General features: G+C 45.4%; 1 protein-coding gene across 5 annotated transcripts in view; it reads right to left on the bottom strand.

Annotated features, from left to right (window-relative positions):
• The window catches only part of EML4 (EMAP like 4), a 158,055-nt gene that overhangs the window by 71,978 nt on the left and 68,803 nt on the right, over positions 1-17,274 (bottom strand). For all 5 annotated transcript variants that reach the window (XM_083175685.1, XM_083175686.1, XM_083175688.1 and 2 more), the window contains exon 2: positions 2,215-2,397. In XM_083175685.1, the coding sequence (XP_083031811.1) occupies positions 2,215-2,397 (183 nt within the window). The remainder of the gene's footprint in view (positions 1-2,214; positions 2,398-17,274) is intronic.

Raw genomic sequence — 17,274 nt, 5'->3', positions numbered from 1 at the left:
ACCGCTGAGGAGTGTCTGGAGCAGTATAATGGCGTTTCCAGCAGCCAGGGAAGAAGCAGGAAGCAGGTTTTGGCGCCCTCACAGAGCTGGTCTCACTCTGGGTAAGCTCCGCCCAGCGTAATGGCGCCGGAGCTTACCTGCGTTTTATACTGAGACTGACATTGGGGAATGTCCAAATCCTCTTTGGTAACTGCCCTGGACAAAACAGGAACTGTACCCTGTCTCAGTGTAGGCAGGGGGTTACGCGGTCCCTGTGCAGGGCACCGCCATACCGCCGCCATTTTGCCGCACAATAACCCGGGGACCCCACGGCGGGGGACCCCGGGGTAATACTCACCACTGACGTCTTCAGACTGGACTAGGGGTGTGCGGCGTGCCAGGGGTGTGCGCGCTGCAGCGCAATGCCCGCGGTAACATCACCCACTCAGGACGGTGGTCCTGTGGCAGGGACAGCTCGGTACCTTGAAGTGGCCAGCAGCTGAACCCTTCCCCTAGTCTCCCACGACGCAGGGCTGCTGTTAAGTCCAAACAGCAGCCCCAAAATAATAAAGAAAATAAAACAGAAGAAAAACTCTCTGGAGCTCTTCCTGATGCGTGCTTCTCCTGAGGCACAGTTCTCAAACTGAAGCTAGAGGGAGGGGAGCAGAGGGGAGGAGCCAGTACACCCTGTATAAATTTTTATATGTGCCTGTCTCCTTCGGATAAGCTCTTTTCCCCATCGTTATGAACGACTCCCTGTATCCCATAAGAATGATAGAGAAAAATGAAGTGCCAACACATCACTTGAATGGGATCAGGATATAAACACAACATACAGTACAACCACATGAAATAGAATTTATGGGTTGTTAAACTCTGAGTGCCAACATCTGTCAGGGATGTACAAAATATCATCTAAAAATGCCAGCACCGCTCACATTTGTTATATAAATTAAAAAAGTTATGTTAAAATAGATTATATTTCCGATATAAAAAGGTACACATTACAGCTCACTGTAAAAATAGGTGTGAAATTGCCAAGCAATCATTTTTATTACCAAAGTCGGCAGCTTGCTCAGAATGACTGGCACCCAGATAAAAAAGGGTTAAGGCAACGTTTTGTAGAGCCTACGGTTAGTCAAGGTTTTATGCCACCACAAGATTGGGACCCAAAATACAGCTTCAGGCAATGGGGCAGATGTATTGAGCCTTAACAAGAGATAAATGCAAGGGTGATAACATCCAGCCAATCAGCTTCTTACTGACTTTTTTCAAACACAGCCTGTAACATGGCAGTTAGGAGGTGATTGGCTGGACTTTCTCTCCCTTTATCACCCTTGCATTTATCTCTTGTTAAAGGTGCCCATACATGGTGCGATTATCCGTTATGGGCTGGATTAACAGATCCGTCATGGGCTGGATCACATCGCATTTTTCATGCGATGCGATCCACGGGCAGTACAAAAAGTATGTGCAGCACATACTTTTTGTATTGTGCGATGCCCATGGGAGCGCACATCGCAGCGTGTATGGGCACCTTAAGGCTTAATACATTTGCCCAAATGTCAGAACTAGCTTTGAGGAAAAGAGCAAGACAATTCCATATCATGGAGGGTGTGGGTGGTCTAGGTCGACATGGGGTTTGTCACTGTTTTTTTATACCCAAATGTCAACAGTCGACATGGACACAGTTAAAAGTGCAATTCGGGCACACTGTTATTCTCCCACCACGCCCTAATGGATGGGTAGAGCATGAAATACCACCTAGCGGCTCAAAAAACAGTGAAAAACCTCATGTCGACCTTTTGACTGTCAACCTAGACCCATGTCAACCTAGTGGTGTCAATCCTAAGCTTGTCGACCTAGTTGGTGTAGACCTAATGACCGTATCCCATCATAATGGCCAGCAAAGGTTACATACCTAAACCCCATTATGAACTGGACAGAAGAGTGAAAGCAAAGAAAACTGCAAGTGAAATACAATTGTGGGAACGTGTGTGACGGTGTCAGGAAAAATATCCTGGACATCTGATTTCTATTGTAGAAAGAATGCCACAAGATTAGCAACTATCTGCAAATGGGGGCTACAAATTTCAATCAACCTTGGTTAAAATATGATTTTATTATCTTTTATATTGTGTTTTATCTTCAATCCTTAATTTATTCAATGCTTCTATTTTGAAGACCACCTTCATTAAAATGCCAAAATAAAAACACCTGTTCTAATGAAATTACCTTTGCTAGGAGGCGCTTTTCTTACAGTTGCCACTTGATCCTCAGAAATTGCCAGACGTCTGAGAACATCAGCCAAGGCAGCTTTAAGCACAGTGATTTCATCTTCCTGTTGCTGAACCTTCAGTTCCAGGGCAGACAAACGGTCCTGCACATCAGAGGTACTTGCAGCAGAAATGCTATCATCTACACAACAAAAAAAGAGAAAAAAAGATATATTTGTGATACTGCTGTTGGATCAGAAACACCGTCTGCATTTTTAGAAAAGTTTTTTTTTATTTTTATTTTTTGGAAAAAAAAAAAAATCTATCACCCTTAAATTAATGGTTATATCTTAAAATGTCCAAATTCAGAGGAGGTAAATCAGGAAAAGACATAGCAACAGCACCAACTAGATGAACTGAAATTTGCAGTAGAAAGAAAAAAAAAACTAAAATAAAAAAAAATTGGGGCAGCTAGTGCACTATATATTTCATCAAGTAGATCAACACTGCCAAATTAGCAGAAATGTGGGGGTCCAATGCCAGTGCTCTCAGTACCCCCAGCAGGGAAGCTTCACAGAGTGCCATGTTCATTTCCTGTCTGTTCGATAAAGCTACTTCAGCTTAATTTGCTACCTGCAATCAATGCCAGCAGAGAAAGATGCTACACTTTAACGCAGGGCTGGGCAACACCGGCCCTCCAGATGTTAGTGAACTACACATCCCAGGATGCTTTGCATTAGTTTTGCTATGTGGCCATGATGAAACTGATGCAAGGCATGCTGGGATGTGTAGTTCATTAACATCTGGAGGGCCAGTGTTGCCCAGGCCTGCTTTAACCTATAGTTTCTACCGCTGGCATGTAACCCCAGAGATTGTTAGAAAAGGGTTATTTTAGCCCCTTTTTATGCCCTGCGGTCAATTAAGGATACCTAAAAAGGTGCCTATAAACTATTGAGATATTCCTGAGATTTGGTCACTTAGCCGATTTTGACAATAAATCAGATGAAAAAAAGACCAACCCGCATGAGTTTGACAGGTCTCATGCAATGCCCATGCCCATCACATCAGAGACTGAAGATCAGAAGTGCTGCACTATAGATAAGTCACCTCGCCAAGCCTTCCAGGAGGCTTGGCTGGGTATTGCATAAGGTAAGATGTATAGTATGCAAAAGGACTGGTGTACCGTATGCATTCATTTCATCTGGTAGGTTCCTAATACCCCTTTCACACTTACAAAAATATCCCAGGTTTTTGCATATGAATGCACATCAACCCGGGATTTAGGTCAGTGTGAAAGGGTCTTGAAAGAATATCCCTGGATGAACATCCCGGGATTGCTACCCAGGTCCTGACCTGGGTTTATTCCGGAATAGACCCGGGATGGGGTCAGTGCAAATGGTCCGGTACCTGGGATTGGGTACACAGGACTTTAAAAAAGATGCTAATTGGAGCTTTCTTCGGCTCACAGATGTCATCTTTCAGAGCCCTGGAGTCCATTTCTAATGACATGCATATGTATTTGCAGGGATTTCCCAGGATCAGTGTGAATGGGGCTGTCCCGGGTCGATCCCAGGTCTGAGTGCAGTGTGAAAGGGTACATTCCCGGATAGAATCCCGGGAAGCATCCAGGAACACATTCCCGGGTATGACCCGGCTCTGCGAGTGTGAAAGGGGTATAAGTGGCTCAAAAAAAATCCCTAAAAAAATAGTTGTGCCACCAACAATCCGCAATGTCGGAACAAGCTTTGATCTTTGAACATACAAATATAGTACACCAGACATTTTTGTAATATAAGTTTAGGTGTGAAATATCTTACTGAAGACAAAAAAAAAAAAAAATAACACAAAAAAAATTGCTGATAGAGCATTTAGGGAATTTTCAGTTATCTTAAAGCTGTAATGGATTACATTTAAAAATACTATTTCCAAGTATCGCATAATTAATAAAAAAGTAAATAGTTGTTAGTAAGACACTTGGCTTCATCCTGGAGGCTGGAAAAGAGGAATTTTGCAGGGAATCCAAGAATCTGCTTAGCAGACCAGACTTGGCGCAACCAGAACTATTTTTCAGAGGTAATAGGGGAATTGCAGCTTCTGCATCTAGGAATTGCAGCTTCTGCATCTAGTCTGTACTAACTATCTCCAACAAGGGGAATTTATAGGCAAAGTTCGGTACTTGTTTCCTAGAACGGCGCTCACTAAGCAATTTGCTTAGTGGGCTATTCTGCGTAGAGAAATTGCATCGCATATTTAGGGCCGTGCGATGCGATCTTCCTATGTAATTTATTCACTGCTCTCAGCCCCGGCCCATAGCATCGGTCGCAAAATCGCATGCGATTTTATAGGGTGTTTGATGCCATGACATTAGGTATACAATAATATGATTGCATGTCCCAAAAATAGGTTTAACGCACGCACCCACCCACTATCCACGCCACCCCGAAGCGTAGCAAGCCCCGCCAGGGGCGTCGGAATGCGTCCTCTGACTTTTTCATTACCCCACTATCCGCGTGGAGTTGATTTTATATAGTGTGGTGAGTGCAGCGAGCCACCGAGCGGACGCGGATTACTTTACATGCGTGCGTTAAATCTATTTTTGGGACATACAATCATATTATTGTATACCTAATGTCATGGCATTGCACACCCTGTAAAATCACATGCGATTTTGCAGGACATGCAATGCGATATAGTGGGGTACAATGAGGAAAAAAAATTACATGGAAAAAAAATTGTATTGCATGCCGCTATAATGGCCCATGCGATGCGATTTCCCTACGGTGCCGTACCGAGCTTCTGGTCATGGAGAAGCCACTGATAACATCAAGCGTTTAGAACAGGCCTGGCCAACCTGTGGCTCTCCAGATGTTGTCAAACGACAAATCCCATCATGCCTTGCCACAGTTTTGCTATAAGGGAGTGTTAAAACTGTGGCAAGGCATGCTGGGATTTGTAGTTTCACAACATCTGGAGAGCCACAGGTTGGCCTGTCCTGGTTTAGAAGATCTTTTCCACTGCTGCTTGGACACAGAAGCCAGAAGTGTAGGTAAGCTTAGGGATAGTCAACTAACATACCTCCCTCATCCTAGTGCCACGGACTGGCAACTCTGGGCACCTCCTACTTGCATTCAAAGCCATTACTCTGAATACACCGACTTCTATATCTCTTCACTTATCTCAAAACATCCCCACCATACCTCTCCGCTCTGCACAAGATTAGATTCAACTTTATTGTCATCACCCTAAACATTAGGGCAACAAAAATCAAGTTTTGCATCCATCCAAAATATAGTAAACACAATAAAACCTAGAACACGTTAACCCTCCCACCTTAACCAAAAATAGTATTTAACTCTAAAATGGCCTAAAAAAAAAAAAAAACTGTTCTTCATCCGATTGGTCCTACTCCTAATACAGCTAAAACGCCTACCTGAAGGCAATAACACAAACAATCCACTTGTCAGATGAGTCCTATCCTTTAGGATGTTATGCGCCCTACGCAAACAGCGCTTCCGCTGAATATCAGCAGCAGCTGGGAGAGAATTACCTATTATCAGTTGTGCCAATTTAATTACCCTCTGAATCGACTTCCGCTCCAAAGATGTACAACTCCCATACCAACCTCACCTTCAAGCAAGCTGATCATATTCCAGAACCACCACATAACCTCCAGTACAAAACATATCTGATTGCATCCCATAAAGATGGTCTTGTAAATTGATGGGACAGCCATGCAATCTCTATATATTGTAAACTTGCGAGCAGGGCCCTCCTACCTCTATGTCTGTTTGTTTCTACCCAGTTTGTTTAATAACATAGACACAGTATGAACACACATGTCAACATTAAATCTTTATCTGCAATACATAAATAGACCCATACAAATCCTGTATTCTTTATCGTGGACCTGGACACACATATCCGTGCAGATCAACAGTATAAACTAGTAAAGGTGCCCATTCATGGTACAATTATTGTATGCAATTTAGACTAGATCGCATCGCATACGTTTTGCAATGACATGAGATGCAACCTATTACAAAAAGTATGTGCAGCACATACTTTTTGAACTGTGTGATTAGATGTGTGCGGGAACATGCACCACATTGCACCCAGCAATTGTACCGTGTATGGGCACCTTTACAGAATTCCCTATATAAAATCGCTATAAATCATACATTAAAACATCAGGACCAGCACTTCAAAATTCTGGCTAACCTTGCAAAACACATCTTTATTCTGGAAAATCTTTCCAAGACCTTAAAAAAAACGATTTTTTTTTTTTACATATTAGTGAAAACAAATAAATGAAGTTTCCTTAAAAATGTGTCATATCAAAAAATAAAATAAAAAAATAGATATATATATAGATGATAGATATATTTACGTTTATTACGATGAACACATCGTGTCATTTGCCAGTTTCACTTAAGGTGCCGAAAATAAATAAATACTTTGGACACTGCTGGAGAAAAAGGAGCACAATAGTTCATCTGTGTAACGTCAGCCACGCATCACCCATACACTGAAGCACTGTTTTGCAGAGCTGCAGCACCAGATTGCAGCCTGTAAATCACAGAACATTCCCCAGAGCTCCACACTTGGGTCACTGGCGCTGGAAAAGGTTCAGTCAAGATATTAGTGCTCACTAATTGGTGGAAATTCCTTTTCTTTGCGGAGCTTGAAGTTACAGAAAGCCATTCATTTAGCTAGCAGAGCAGCTGTACACTGCTCTATTTATGTAGTGACTTATGCCTTCCACACTAGAGATTTCACATAAGGACAAAGGTTGCCAAGATTAAAAAAAAAAAAAAAAAACCTTTACAAGAGATAATAAAATATATAGAGTAATTATCTTCACATAGTCCCAATTAGGGGAGTACAGCTGCAGATTTACAGCAGAGGTATGTTAAGAATTTAATGTATACAGGTATTAGCACTAACATTTAACATATACTGATCTTCTGCACTGCACAAATTGAACAGAAACTCAAACTTACACTGTATAAATATACAGGTGTGTAATATACTGTAGGAGTCACACCACATGAAAAATATTTATATTTGCTTGGGGTTGGGATCATTTGGTCTACAGCATGATGGTCAACAGTCATTAGTTCGACATGGGTCTATGTCGACAAGGGAAAAGGTCATTAGTTCGACAGGTCATTAGGTCGACATTGGGGATTTCGCTGTTTTTTTGACCTGAATGTCAACAGTCGACATGGACACAGTTTAAAGTGCAACGCATCTGCCTGCTATGCTCGGCACACTATTTTATTCTCCTACTATGCCCTAGTGGATGGTAGGGCATGAAATACCGCCTGTCGGAACATGTCGGCTCAAAAAACTGTGAAAATCCCTATGTCGACCTTTTGACTGTCAACCTAGACACTGTCAAACTAACGACCTGTCGACCTAGACCCATGTCGACCTAATGGTGTCGACCTAATGACGGTCGACCATCATACTGTAGACCAAATTACCGCATCCCATTTGCTTGTTAGGTGTACAGCACACAAGAACACTAAAATACAAATGTGCTTTTTAGATCAATGGCTTTTTGTTTAAATTTCTGGAAAAACTAGATAATTTCAATCAATGGGGCTACTAAAATGGTACATGCCCTACATCATAAAATATACCAGTAAAAAGACTAAAAAATCTTAATATGTATAGTTTAGAGCAGAGAAGGGCAAGGGGGGACATGATAGAAACTGGCAAATATATCAAGGGTTTTACCCAAGGTACAGGTGGGAGACATTCTTCACAGAAACAGGAGCAGCAGAACAAGAGGACATGCACTGTAACTAGAGGGAGGAAGAGTCAGGGGAAATTGAGGAAAAATTACTTCACAGAAAGGGTAGTGGATTAGTGGACTAGCCTCCCATCAGAGGTTGTAAAGGCAAATACAGCAGAACAATTTAAACATGCTTGGGATAAGCATATTGATATCCTTACAAAAAACAAGGATGAAATATGGTTTGAGATAACATGTTTTAAAAAATGGGGCAGACTAGATGGGCCAAGTGGTTATCTGCCGTCATATTCTCTGTTTCTATGTATTCAATCCGGGTTTCTGACTGTCGGAAAGTCCTGACAGTTGGAATCCCAGACCGTTTTCATCTGATGACAGGAACTCGACAGTTGGAATTCAAAGTTCCAACTGTAGAGTGTCGTAAAAATCCATGGATCGTCGAAAACTGCCGTGAATTTGAAAATACGTGGCCGTTTCCAACGAAACAGATGGGACTGTCTTTTCAAAGTTAACGGCAGCATTGAATAAGTGAGTTCCGATATTTCCCATCAGAAAATATCAACAAACATTGAATACCACCCCTTTGAGTGTTAAAAATGTGGGAACCAGATTGCTTTTTTGCCCTAGATGCATCAATAGCCAGCTTAATTATGATGCATTAACTGCAAGAACAACATTTTTTATTTATTACCAGCTATTGATATTACGCGCACAAATTCTGCAGCGCTTTAGAGAGAATATTTGAACATTCACATCACTTCCTGCCCCAGTGGATCTTACGATCTATATTACCTACCACATGTACATGCACGTTTATTCTAGGGTTAATTTTAATGGGAGCCAATTAACCTACCAGTATATTTTTACATTGGGCCATATTCAATGAGAAAAATTTGCCGTGTTTTATGGCGAGTTTGTGCTATTTTCGCGTTGGAAGGAGCATTTTGCTCTCCAAAAGTGAACCACCCTATTCAATGTGATATTTTCACGTCTTTCTAAGTGATTTTCACCGTGTCTCTCCATGTAGCAATTCTCCATCTTTTCATGGAGAACTGGAATGTGAACTTTTAAACAAAAAGGTTTTTTTTTTAATTTTGGTGTAAAAAAAAAAAATCAGGAATTTTTTTTCTGTGAAGGGGCATGTTATTTTTAGTCATGTGCTTATAGCACATGAATATATATTTAATTTAAAAAATATATTTTTTTTTAATTTTTTTTTTTTTTTTTTACACAGAGCAGCCAGCAGGGGGGTCGGAGCTCTCGAGCCGCTCATTAGATATTCATATATTCACTGCACCCGATCATTACATATGCACGATCAGGTGCAGTGAATACTGGGTCCCCCGCTGGCTATGGGGGGGGGGGGGGGGGGGGGCAGGCAGCTTGTGCTGCCTGGGTCCCGGGGAGCCCTCCTCCCCTCCACAATGTTCTGGGGCAGCCAGGGAGACTTTAGACTTTAATCTCCCTGGCTGCCACCGTCCCCCAGCCAGCTTCCTGCCGCAGATGTTTGTCCGCTGCAGGGGTTAGGACTCGCCGCGAGGAACGACATGTGCAAAAAGTAATGTGTTTCCCGTACCTGACACTTTATGGGGGGGGGGGGGGAACACATTATTCTTGCTCCCATCTAAAGACAGTTTAGCATGCGGTCATTTCTCATGTTGACCAGGATGAACGGTCTAGGTTACAGAATGTCAATATTAGGTTCCTGGTGGCCTAGTGGTCAGTCACCTGGTACAGGCCGAAGTGGCGTCTTCGAGGTCTCATCAGCCACTTAAAGCACAATTCTGGTGGAGACATTGGACGTGTGGCATAACCCACCACCTTAAAAACCTGGATCAAATACATGCCCATCTCCCAGTTACAGAAAGAATATCGTGTGCACCAAGTATTCAGAAAGAAGAAAAGAAAAAAAAAATCTTATAGTCTATACAGGCTTTGTGGTCAGAGACCCACACAAATAAAACTATTTGAAGTTTGACAGCAAAAGAATGTAACAAAAGCCGATGTCTATCCAGACATGCCTCAACACTTACTGGCATTTACTCACTGCATATATCATGTTATGATGATTTTGTGGATCAGGTTGGATGAGTAATAAACCATTTACTGCTTTACTTAGGTGGCTTTTGAACAATGCATTCACAGGAAGCGACTCCTCAAAAAGTGAAAGAACATGCGTGACTGTCTATCACAACCTCTTAACATTATATGCATTCAGACGTATCCTTAGATCTTCCAATCACAGACTCTACGACAGCCATGCTATGTGACTGAAAATAGGCTTCCTAATCCGCTACTTTGATTCCTCTGTATTATAGAAACACCATTTTAGCCTTGTTACGGAGCCAAAACAGGGAGCCACATGGACAAGATGCAGTAACAGGTCCGCTGAAGCAGGATAGTGGAAACTCCCCTCCCACTAAGCGCTGTCCTTCCCTCAGCCATCTACAATAGGCATGTGAGATATTTCATTATTGTCTCAAGATCTCCTGTGCAGCCAGGGATAGTAACGACACCTGCAGCGGACGATATCAATAGTTGCAGTTGTTAGAGTGGCCAACTCTACCGACTGTTTTTACATTGCCCTGCATATTGGTGTGCTACTGTAGCTTGTAGACTGCAGGGCCAAAAATATTTAACACTTAGGGGGCAATTCAACCACTTTTCCCCACGATTGCCACTACACAGTGTACAACAGAACAATTGACGCTTCATTTTTCCCTGAGTGTCACGGGTGGGCTGACTGACATTTCTTTTCGCAGCATACGGAGGTGGATAGAAGTGTGTGGAAAGTGCCCTGGGCACCCACACAGCACTTTTCACGGTGAGGCACATTCAGTACTATAGTTAGGTTTAGGATCTATACATAGCTATACGCAGTCTATATGAAAGTATACAAACAAGACAATGAACGGACACCCGAAACAACTGAATTGTTCCATCAGGCACCAATTAAGCATAGCGACTGTTTAAACAATTGGATCGCCCCTTAGTACTTTCAGAATTAAGTAGTCCATAAAGGCAAAATATTGCCAGCGATTGGAGTGTGCACCAGCGATAAATCGCTGGGTGCGTGCTCTCGTTTTCAGCCCCTGAATGGGCGCTGGTCGGAGGAGCATGCTCCTCCGACCAGCGACTTCCCCTGCCTCTTCTCCCGGCAGTGTGACATTTTCATCTGTGACCATCTCTGGTCGCAGATGAAAACGGGACACCGAGCGATATGATTGCTGAGCGATATGATTGCTGAGCAATATATTGCCAGCGACATATTTCCCCGTGTGTACGCACCTTTAAACTAATTCCTTTGTGGCAAAAAAAAAAATACTCATCAAGTGCAAACCTTTATATACTGTTAGTACATTAAAGTGGGGAAATTAGATCTCAAGCACAGGAAAAGCGGACGCAGGTCCGAGTGTCTAAACTGTAACCGGTGTCTTGTTCCACATGGCTCAAATAGAATAAATGCACTTCATTTCAGGCAGCCATACAGAGGAAAATATATAACGCAAAGACTGGAGTACCAAACACAAAAGAGCAGCATGCAAGTCACACATTGGGAATATGGAGATACTTTGAAAAGACTTGTAAAGTCTAGGGGCAATGATGAAATCTTGTGCACAGAAAGCAGAGCTCAAAATCTGATTTCAGACAGTTCCAAATATAGCAGCTATCCAAAAGGCGATCTGCAGATGGATTGCTAGAATCACCTACATGTCATTTAAAGAAAAAGAAATCAAAATCTAGAAGTTCACAAAATCATTCTATATGATAAAAGTCTGCCGCTGTTCCTCACCTCTATGGTGTGCCGGCAGCCACTAAATAGAGAGCGCAGACACACACACACACACACCTCAGAATGACAGAGGCCCTGATATCAGCAGAACGGTTATTGTGACTGGCTCATGACCAGTGAAACGAATTTAGTTATGATACTAAAATGAACAGTAAGAGCCATTTATGTCTTGATAAGTTCAGCATTTTCCTGCATATATCAGCCACTTCATGCTGAGAATGAGAGAAATAAGGAATTTGGTACTTACCGGTAATTCCCTTTCTCCGAGGCAGCAGGGGACACTGCAGTCTACACGTGTGGGATAGTGTGGGTGCATTGGAGGAGTCGGCACTTTAAGAAATTTGAATACAGCTGGCTCCTCCCCCCGCTATCCCCCAGCAGACTCCAGTCTTAGAAACTGTGACCGAGAGAGGATAGGGGCCAGGGCTCGATCCCTGGAACAGAGGAGACACTTCGCAGAAGAGAAAAGATTAGCAAGAATAACTCATAACAAGAACTCACAACTTGCAATCGGCAAACATTCAATGTTAAAGTAAAACAACTTGTAAGATGGCAGGAATAAAGCGCTGGGAGGGCGTGCAGTGTCCCCTGCTGCCTCGGAGAAAGGGAATTACCGGTAAGTACCAAATTCCTTATTTCTCCTCCCAGCAGCAGGGGACACTGCAGTCTACACGTGTGGGATAGTACCAAAGCACTAAACCCGGGAGGGAGAGCGCTGAGAATCCTGCAAAACAGCTCTGCCGAATGATGCCTCCTCACTGGCAAAGCTGTCAAACTTATAGAACTTGGCGAAGGTGCTAGCACCCACCCAAGTGGCCGCCCTACAAACCTGTGTGAGCGAAACACCTCTGGCCGCAGCCCACGATGTGCTTACGGCCCTTGTTGAATGGGCGGAAATCCCTAAAGGGAGGACTTGGTTAGCCCTAGCGTAGGCCTCCTTGATTGTGAGGCACAACCACCTAGCCAGCGTCTGCTTGGACGCCGGCCAACCCTTCTTTCCTGCTCCATACAACACGAAAAGACTATCCGTCTTTCTCCACGATGCCGTTCTGGAAACGTAGATACGCAGAGCGCGCACCACGTCCAAGGACTTCATATCTCGTGAAAGGGCTGGAACCACAATAGGCTGGTTCACGTGGAACGACGAAACCACCTTCGGAAGGAAACCCTGGCGAGTTCTGAGTTCCGCCCTGTCCTTGTGGAAAACCAGAAACGGGGAACGACAGGAAAGAGCCCCAAGCTCCGACACCCTGCGGGCCGAAGCCAGCGCCATCAACATGACCGTCTTCCACGTCAAGAACCTTAGATCCACCGAATCTAAGGGCTCAAAAGTATCAGATCTTAGGAATTTCAGAACCAACTCCAAATCCCATGGCTCTGAAGGCGGAACGAAGGGAGACTGTATACGAACAACCCCTTTTAAGAAGGTCTGTACCTCCGGAATTAGAGCCAGCCTTCTGTGAAAAAACACCGATAGGGCAGACACCTGGACCTTCAAAGACGCCAGTCTGAGACCCTTCTCTAAACCCGATTGTAAGAACTCCAACAAACGGGAAAGATGAAACACTGCCCTTGGTACTGATCTAGCTTCGCACCAGGCTATGTAGGATTTCCAAATCCTGTGATAATGAGAAGCGGTCACCTCCTTCCTAGCCTTCAGCATAGTTGGAACTACAGACTGCGGTATTCCACGTCTCCTTAACAAGTCGGCTTCAATAGCCACGCCGTTAAACATAGAGACTCTAAGCCGGGGTAGATGAATGGTCCTTGTTGTAGAAGATCCTGTCTGAGTGGGAGACGCCACTGCACATCCGCTTGAAGAAGCTTGAGGTCCGAATACCAGGCCCGTCTCGGCCAGTCCGGGGAAATCAGAATTACTGAAGCGGACCCTCTTTTTATGCGCTTGAGCACTCTTGCTATGAGTGGAAACGGCGGAAACGCATATATCAGCTGGAAATCCCATGGGATGGAGAATGCATCCCCCGCCAGAGCTTCCGGATCCCGAGACCTGGCACAATACCGAGGTACCTTCCGATTCAACCTGGAGGCCATCAAATCCATCTGAGGCATGCCCCACCGGACCGTCAACTGATGAAAAACCTCCGGATGAAGGGCCCACTCTCCCGGGTGGAAGTCCTGTCTGCTCAGATAATCCGCCTGCCAATTCTCCACGCCCGGCAGAAACACCGCAGAGAATCGGGGGACAAACGCCTCGGCCCATTCAAAGATAGGACGCACCTCGCGCATGGCCGCACGACTTTTGGTTCCTCCCTGTCGATTTATGTATGCGACCGCAGTCGCATTGTCCGACTGGACTCTTACCGGACGTCCCCTGAGCAAGCTGTGTGCCTGACCCAAAGCCAACCTGATTGCTCTTAATTCCAGGACATTTATCGGAAGACTTGCCTCCTGGGCCGACCACCACCCCTGAAAAGTCTGGTTGAGAACAAAAGCTCCCCAGCCCCTGAGGCTGGCGTCGGTGGTCAGTATCGTCCAACTGCATGGACTGAAACTCCGGCCCTGGAGTAAATTGGGAGTGTGAAGCCACCATTGAAGTGACTGACAAGCTGCTCTTGACAGGGTAATCTTCCCGTGTATCTGTAGATGCGACCCTGACCACTGTGACAGTAGGTTCCATTGGAACGTTCTGGTATGAAATCTGCCGTACGAGATGGCCTCGAAAGAGGCTACCATCATCCCCAGCATCTTGGTGCACAACAGGATCGAAACTTAGCCGGGAGCTAGGACCTGTCGTACCTTTGACTGCAGCGCCGCGATCTTGTCCATTGGAAGAAATACCGCCTCCTGCGCCGTATCCAGAATAAGGCCCAGAAATTGAAGCCTCTGTGTTGGATTGAGCTGAGATTTGCCGAAGTTCAAGATCCAACCATTTTGGACCAGAAAAGAACATGTGGCCAGAGCGTCTGCTATCAATTTGTCCTGAGAAGAAGCCTTTATCAAGAGATCGTCCAGGTACGGGATGATCGTTATCCCCTGTAACCTGAGTACCGCCACCATGCAGGCCATGATCTTGGTAAAGACCCTGGGAGCGGACGACAGGCCGAAGGGCAGAGCCCTGAACTGGAAATGAGAAGCCTGCATTGCGAACCTTAGAAACCTCTGGTGAGGTTCCCAAATAGGGACGTGCAAATAGGCGTCCTTTATGTCTAACGACATAAGATATTCCCCCGGTTCCAGTGATGCAATCACGGACCGTATGGAATCCATCTTGAACCTGTTGTAACAGATGTATTGATTTAAATCCTTGAGGTTTAGGATAGGCCTTACGGAGCCGTCCGGTTTGGGGACTACGAACACATTGGAGTAAAACCCCTGTCCCCTCTGATGTTCTGGCACCGGTATTATTACAGAAGCGTCCAAAAGCTTTTGAACTGAATCCTGTAAGGCCCTTCTTGTCTGATCCAGCTTTGGAAGGCCCATTGGAAAGAATCTTACTGGAGGTGGCGCTGAAAATTGAAGTCTGTATCCCTGTGTAATAATTTGCAAGACTCGTCCCTGCAGTGAGTCTTCCAAACCTGAGGGAACAACAACAGACGAGCGCCCACCCTGGATTCTCCCACTAGAGCCGGAAGACCGTCATGCCACGGTCTTGTCAGAAGCCTTGGGCTCCTGGCGACGTGCTGGGGCAGCAGCGGCCGCTGCTGTTCCCGCCCCTCTACCTCTGCGACCTCTAAAGGCCGTAAAACCTCCTCTGGGCCTGCCTCTAAAGGCAGAGGAACCTCGAAAGGACTGAGTGAGGGACCGCCTCTTAGGTGGAGGAGCGGCTGTAGGTAAGAATGTAGACTTACCCCCCGTGGCCTGGGAGATAAGTTTATCGAGCTCTGGCCCGAAAAGCATATCCCCTGTGAACGGCAAGGCTTCAACGGCTTTTTTAATTTCAGCCTCAGCCTGCCATGACCTCAACCAGACCGACCGTCTGGCCACCACAGCTGACGCAGAAATTCTGGCTCCTAGAGTCGAAATGTCTGCCGCTGCCTCACCTATGTAAGTTGAAGCATCCCTGATGCCTTCCGCCATAGGCAACAAATCTGCCACAGGCATATTTTGCTCCAGACCAGCCACAAGCTCAGCAGCCCATTGCTCCATAGCCCTGGCCACCCAAGCAGAGGCCAAAGCAGGACGCAAAAGGACCCCTGCCGTGGAATAAATGGTCTTTAGTGAGCAATCTAAACGCCTATCCTGCGCCTCTTTCAAAGAGGCCACCCCAGGGACAGGCAGAGTGGCTCGCTTAGATAGCCTGGATAGCGAGATATCCGGAGTGGGAGGAGTCTCCCACTTGGCCCTGGATTCAGGAGAGAAAGGATATAGTGTCCTTAGGCGAGCTGACACCTGGAATTTCCTATCCGGACACTTCCATATAGAGAGGAGAGGAGAGTCTAATTCCTCCGAATCCGGAAAACACAACTCCTGTCTTTGAGAGCGTCCAAAAATGGACACCTGGGGAGTAACCTCAGGCTGCTCTAATTTCAGAGTGGACCTAACAGCTCTAATAAGCCCCTTCACACCCTGTGATTCATCCTCCCCTACATCCAAGGGTTGGATATCCTCCACAGGGGGAAGAACCTCTCCTTCCTCTATAATATAATCCTCATGGTCTGAATCATCAGCCAAAAACAGAGAGGGCATAGCCTTTCTTTTAATTACAGCAGCAGCCGAAGGTCTCTTAGCAGGACCTGCCATAGACTGAGTTAAAGAGTCCACTGACTGAATTAAGGATTGAGCCCAAGCAGGCTCTGCAGAGGTCAATCTAGAAAGCTGAGTCTGAAACACCTCTCTATCCTTCCTAGAGGCAGCCATTTCAGCATTCAGATTAGACAGCAATGATTGCAGCACCTCTGAGGAAACAGCAGCTGCCTGCACAGGTGCTGCAGGAGCAGCAGTAATTTGAGAAGCCTTATAGCAAATCTCACAGAGGGAACACCCTCTAACATGTTGTGTGTATTGCTGCTTACAGCTCTTGCAGGAATAAACCTTCAAAGCAGCCTTAGATGAAGTTGCTTTTCCTGCCATCCTGCCCAGTAAATGTAACAATACTGACAGACACACAACACCAGTCACACAAGAAACACCCCAAAATACAGCCCAACAGCAGGGAAATACCCAGTAAAGTAGCCCTGAAGTCTGGCAAGTTACAGGGGAAGAGGAGCCAATTAATAACCCCCGATTCTTGTGTGTGTAATGTACCCCCTTAAGACTTAGTGTCCCTGTAGTCCGCTGGGGAGCGCTGAGCTGCACAGGTAACAGAGGTCCCATTTTGTACAGCAAACTGCAGAGAGAGAGAGAGCACCGCAAAAGCCACCTCACAGCTCAAAAGCTCAGAGAGAAGAGAGAGAAGCAAGCTCCGCCCTCCTCTCTTACGCTGAGGCGCGAAATCCAAGCCCGCCCCAAACAGCCGGCATACTGGAGGGTGCGCTGACGTCACCACCGCGAGTCAGCTCTCTCTCTGCCACCGACCATCGCGCTTAATGGCCGCCCCCTGTCTGGCGCACAGCGCCCTTACTTGCTCC

Source organism: Crinia signifera, chromosome 3, assembly GCF_055691185.1.
Source record: "Crinia signifera chromosome 3, ASM5569118v1, whole genome shotgun sequence".
Taxonomy (NCBI): domain Eukaryota; kingdom Metazoa; phylum Chordata; class Amphibia; order Anura; family Myobatrachidae; genus Crinia; species Crinia signifera.
Note: the sequence above shows the minus strand (reverse complement) of the source record. Positions and strands in the feature narration are given on the sequence as shown.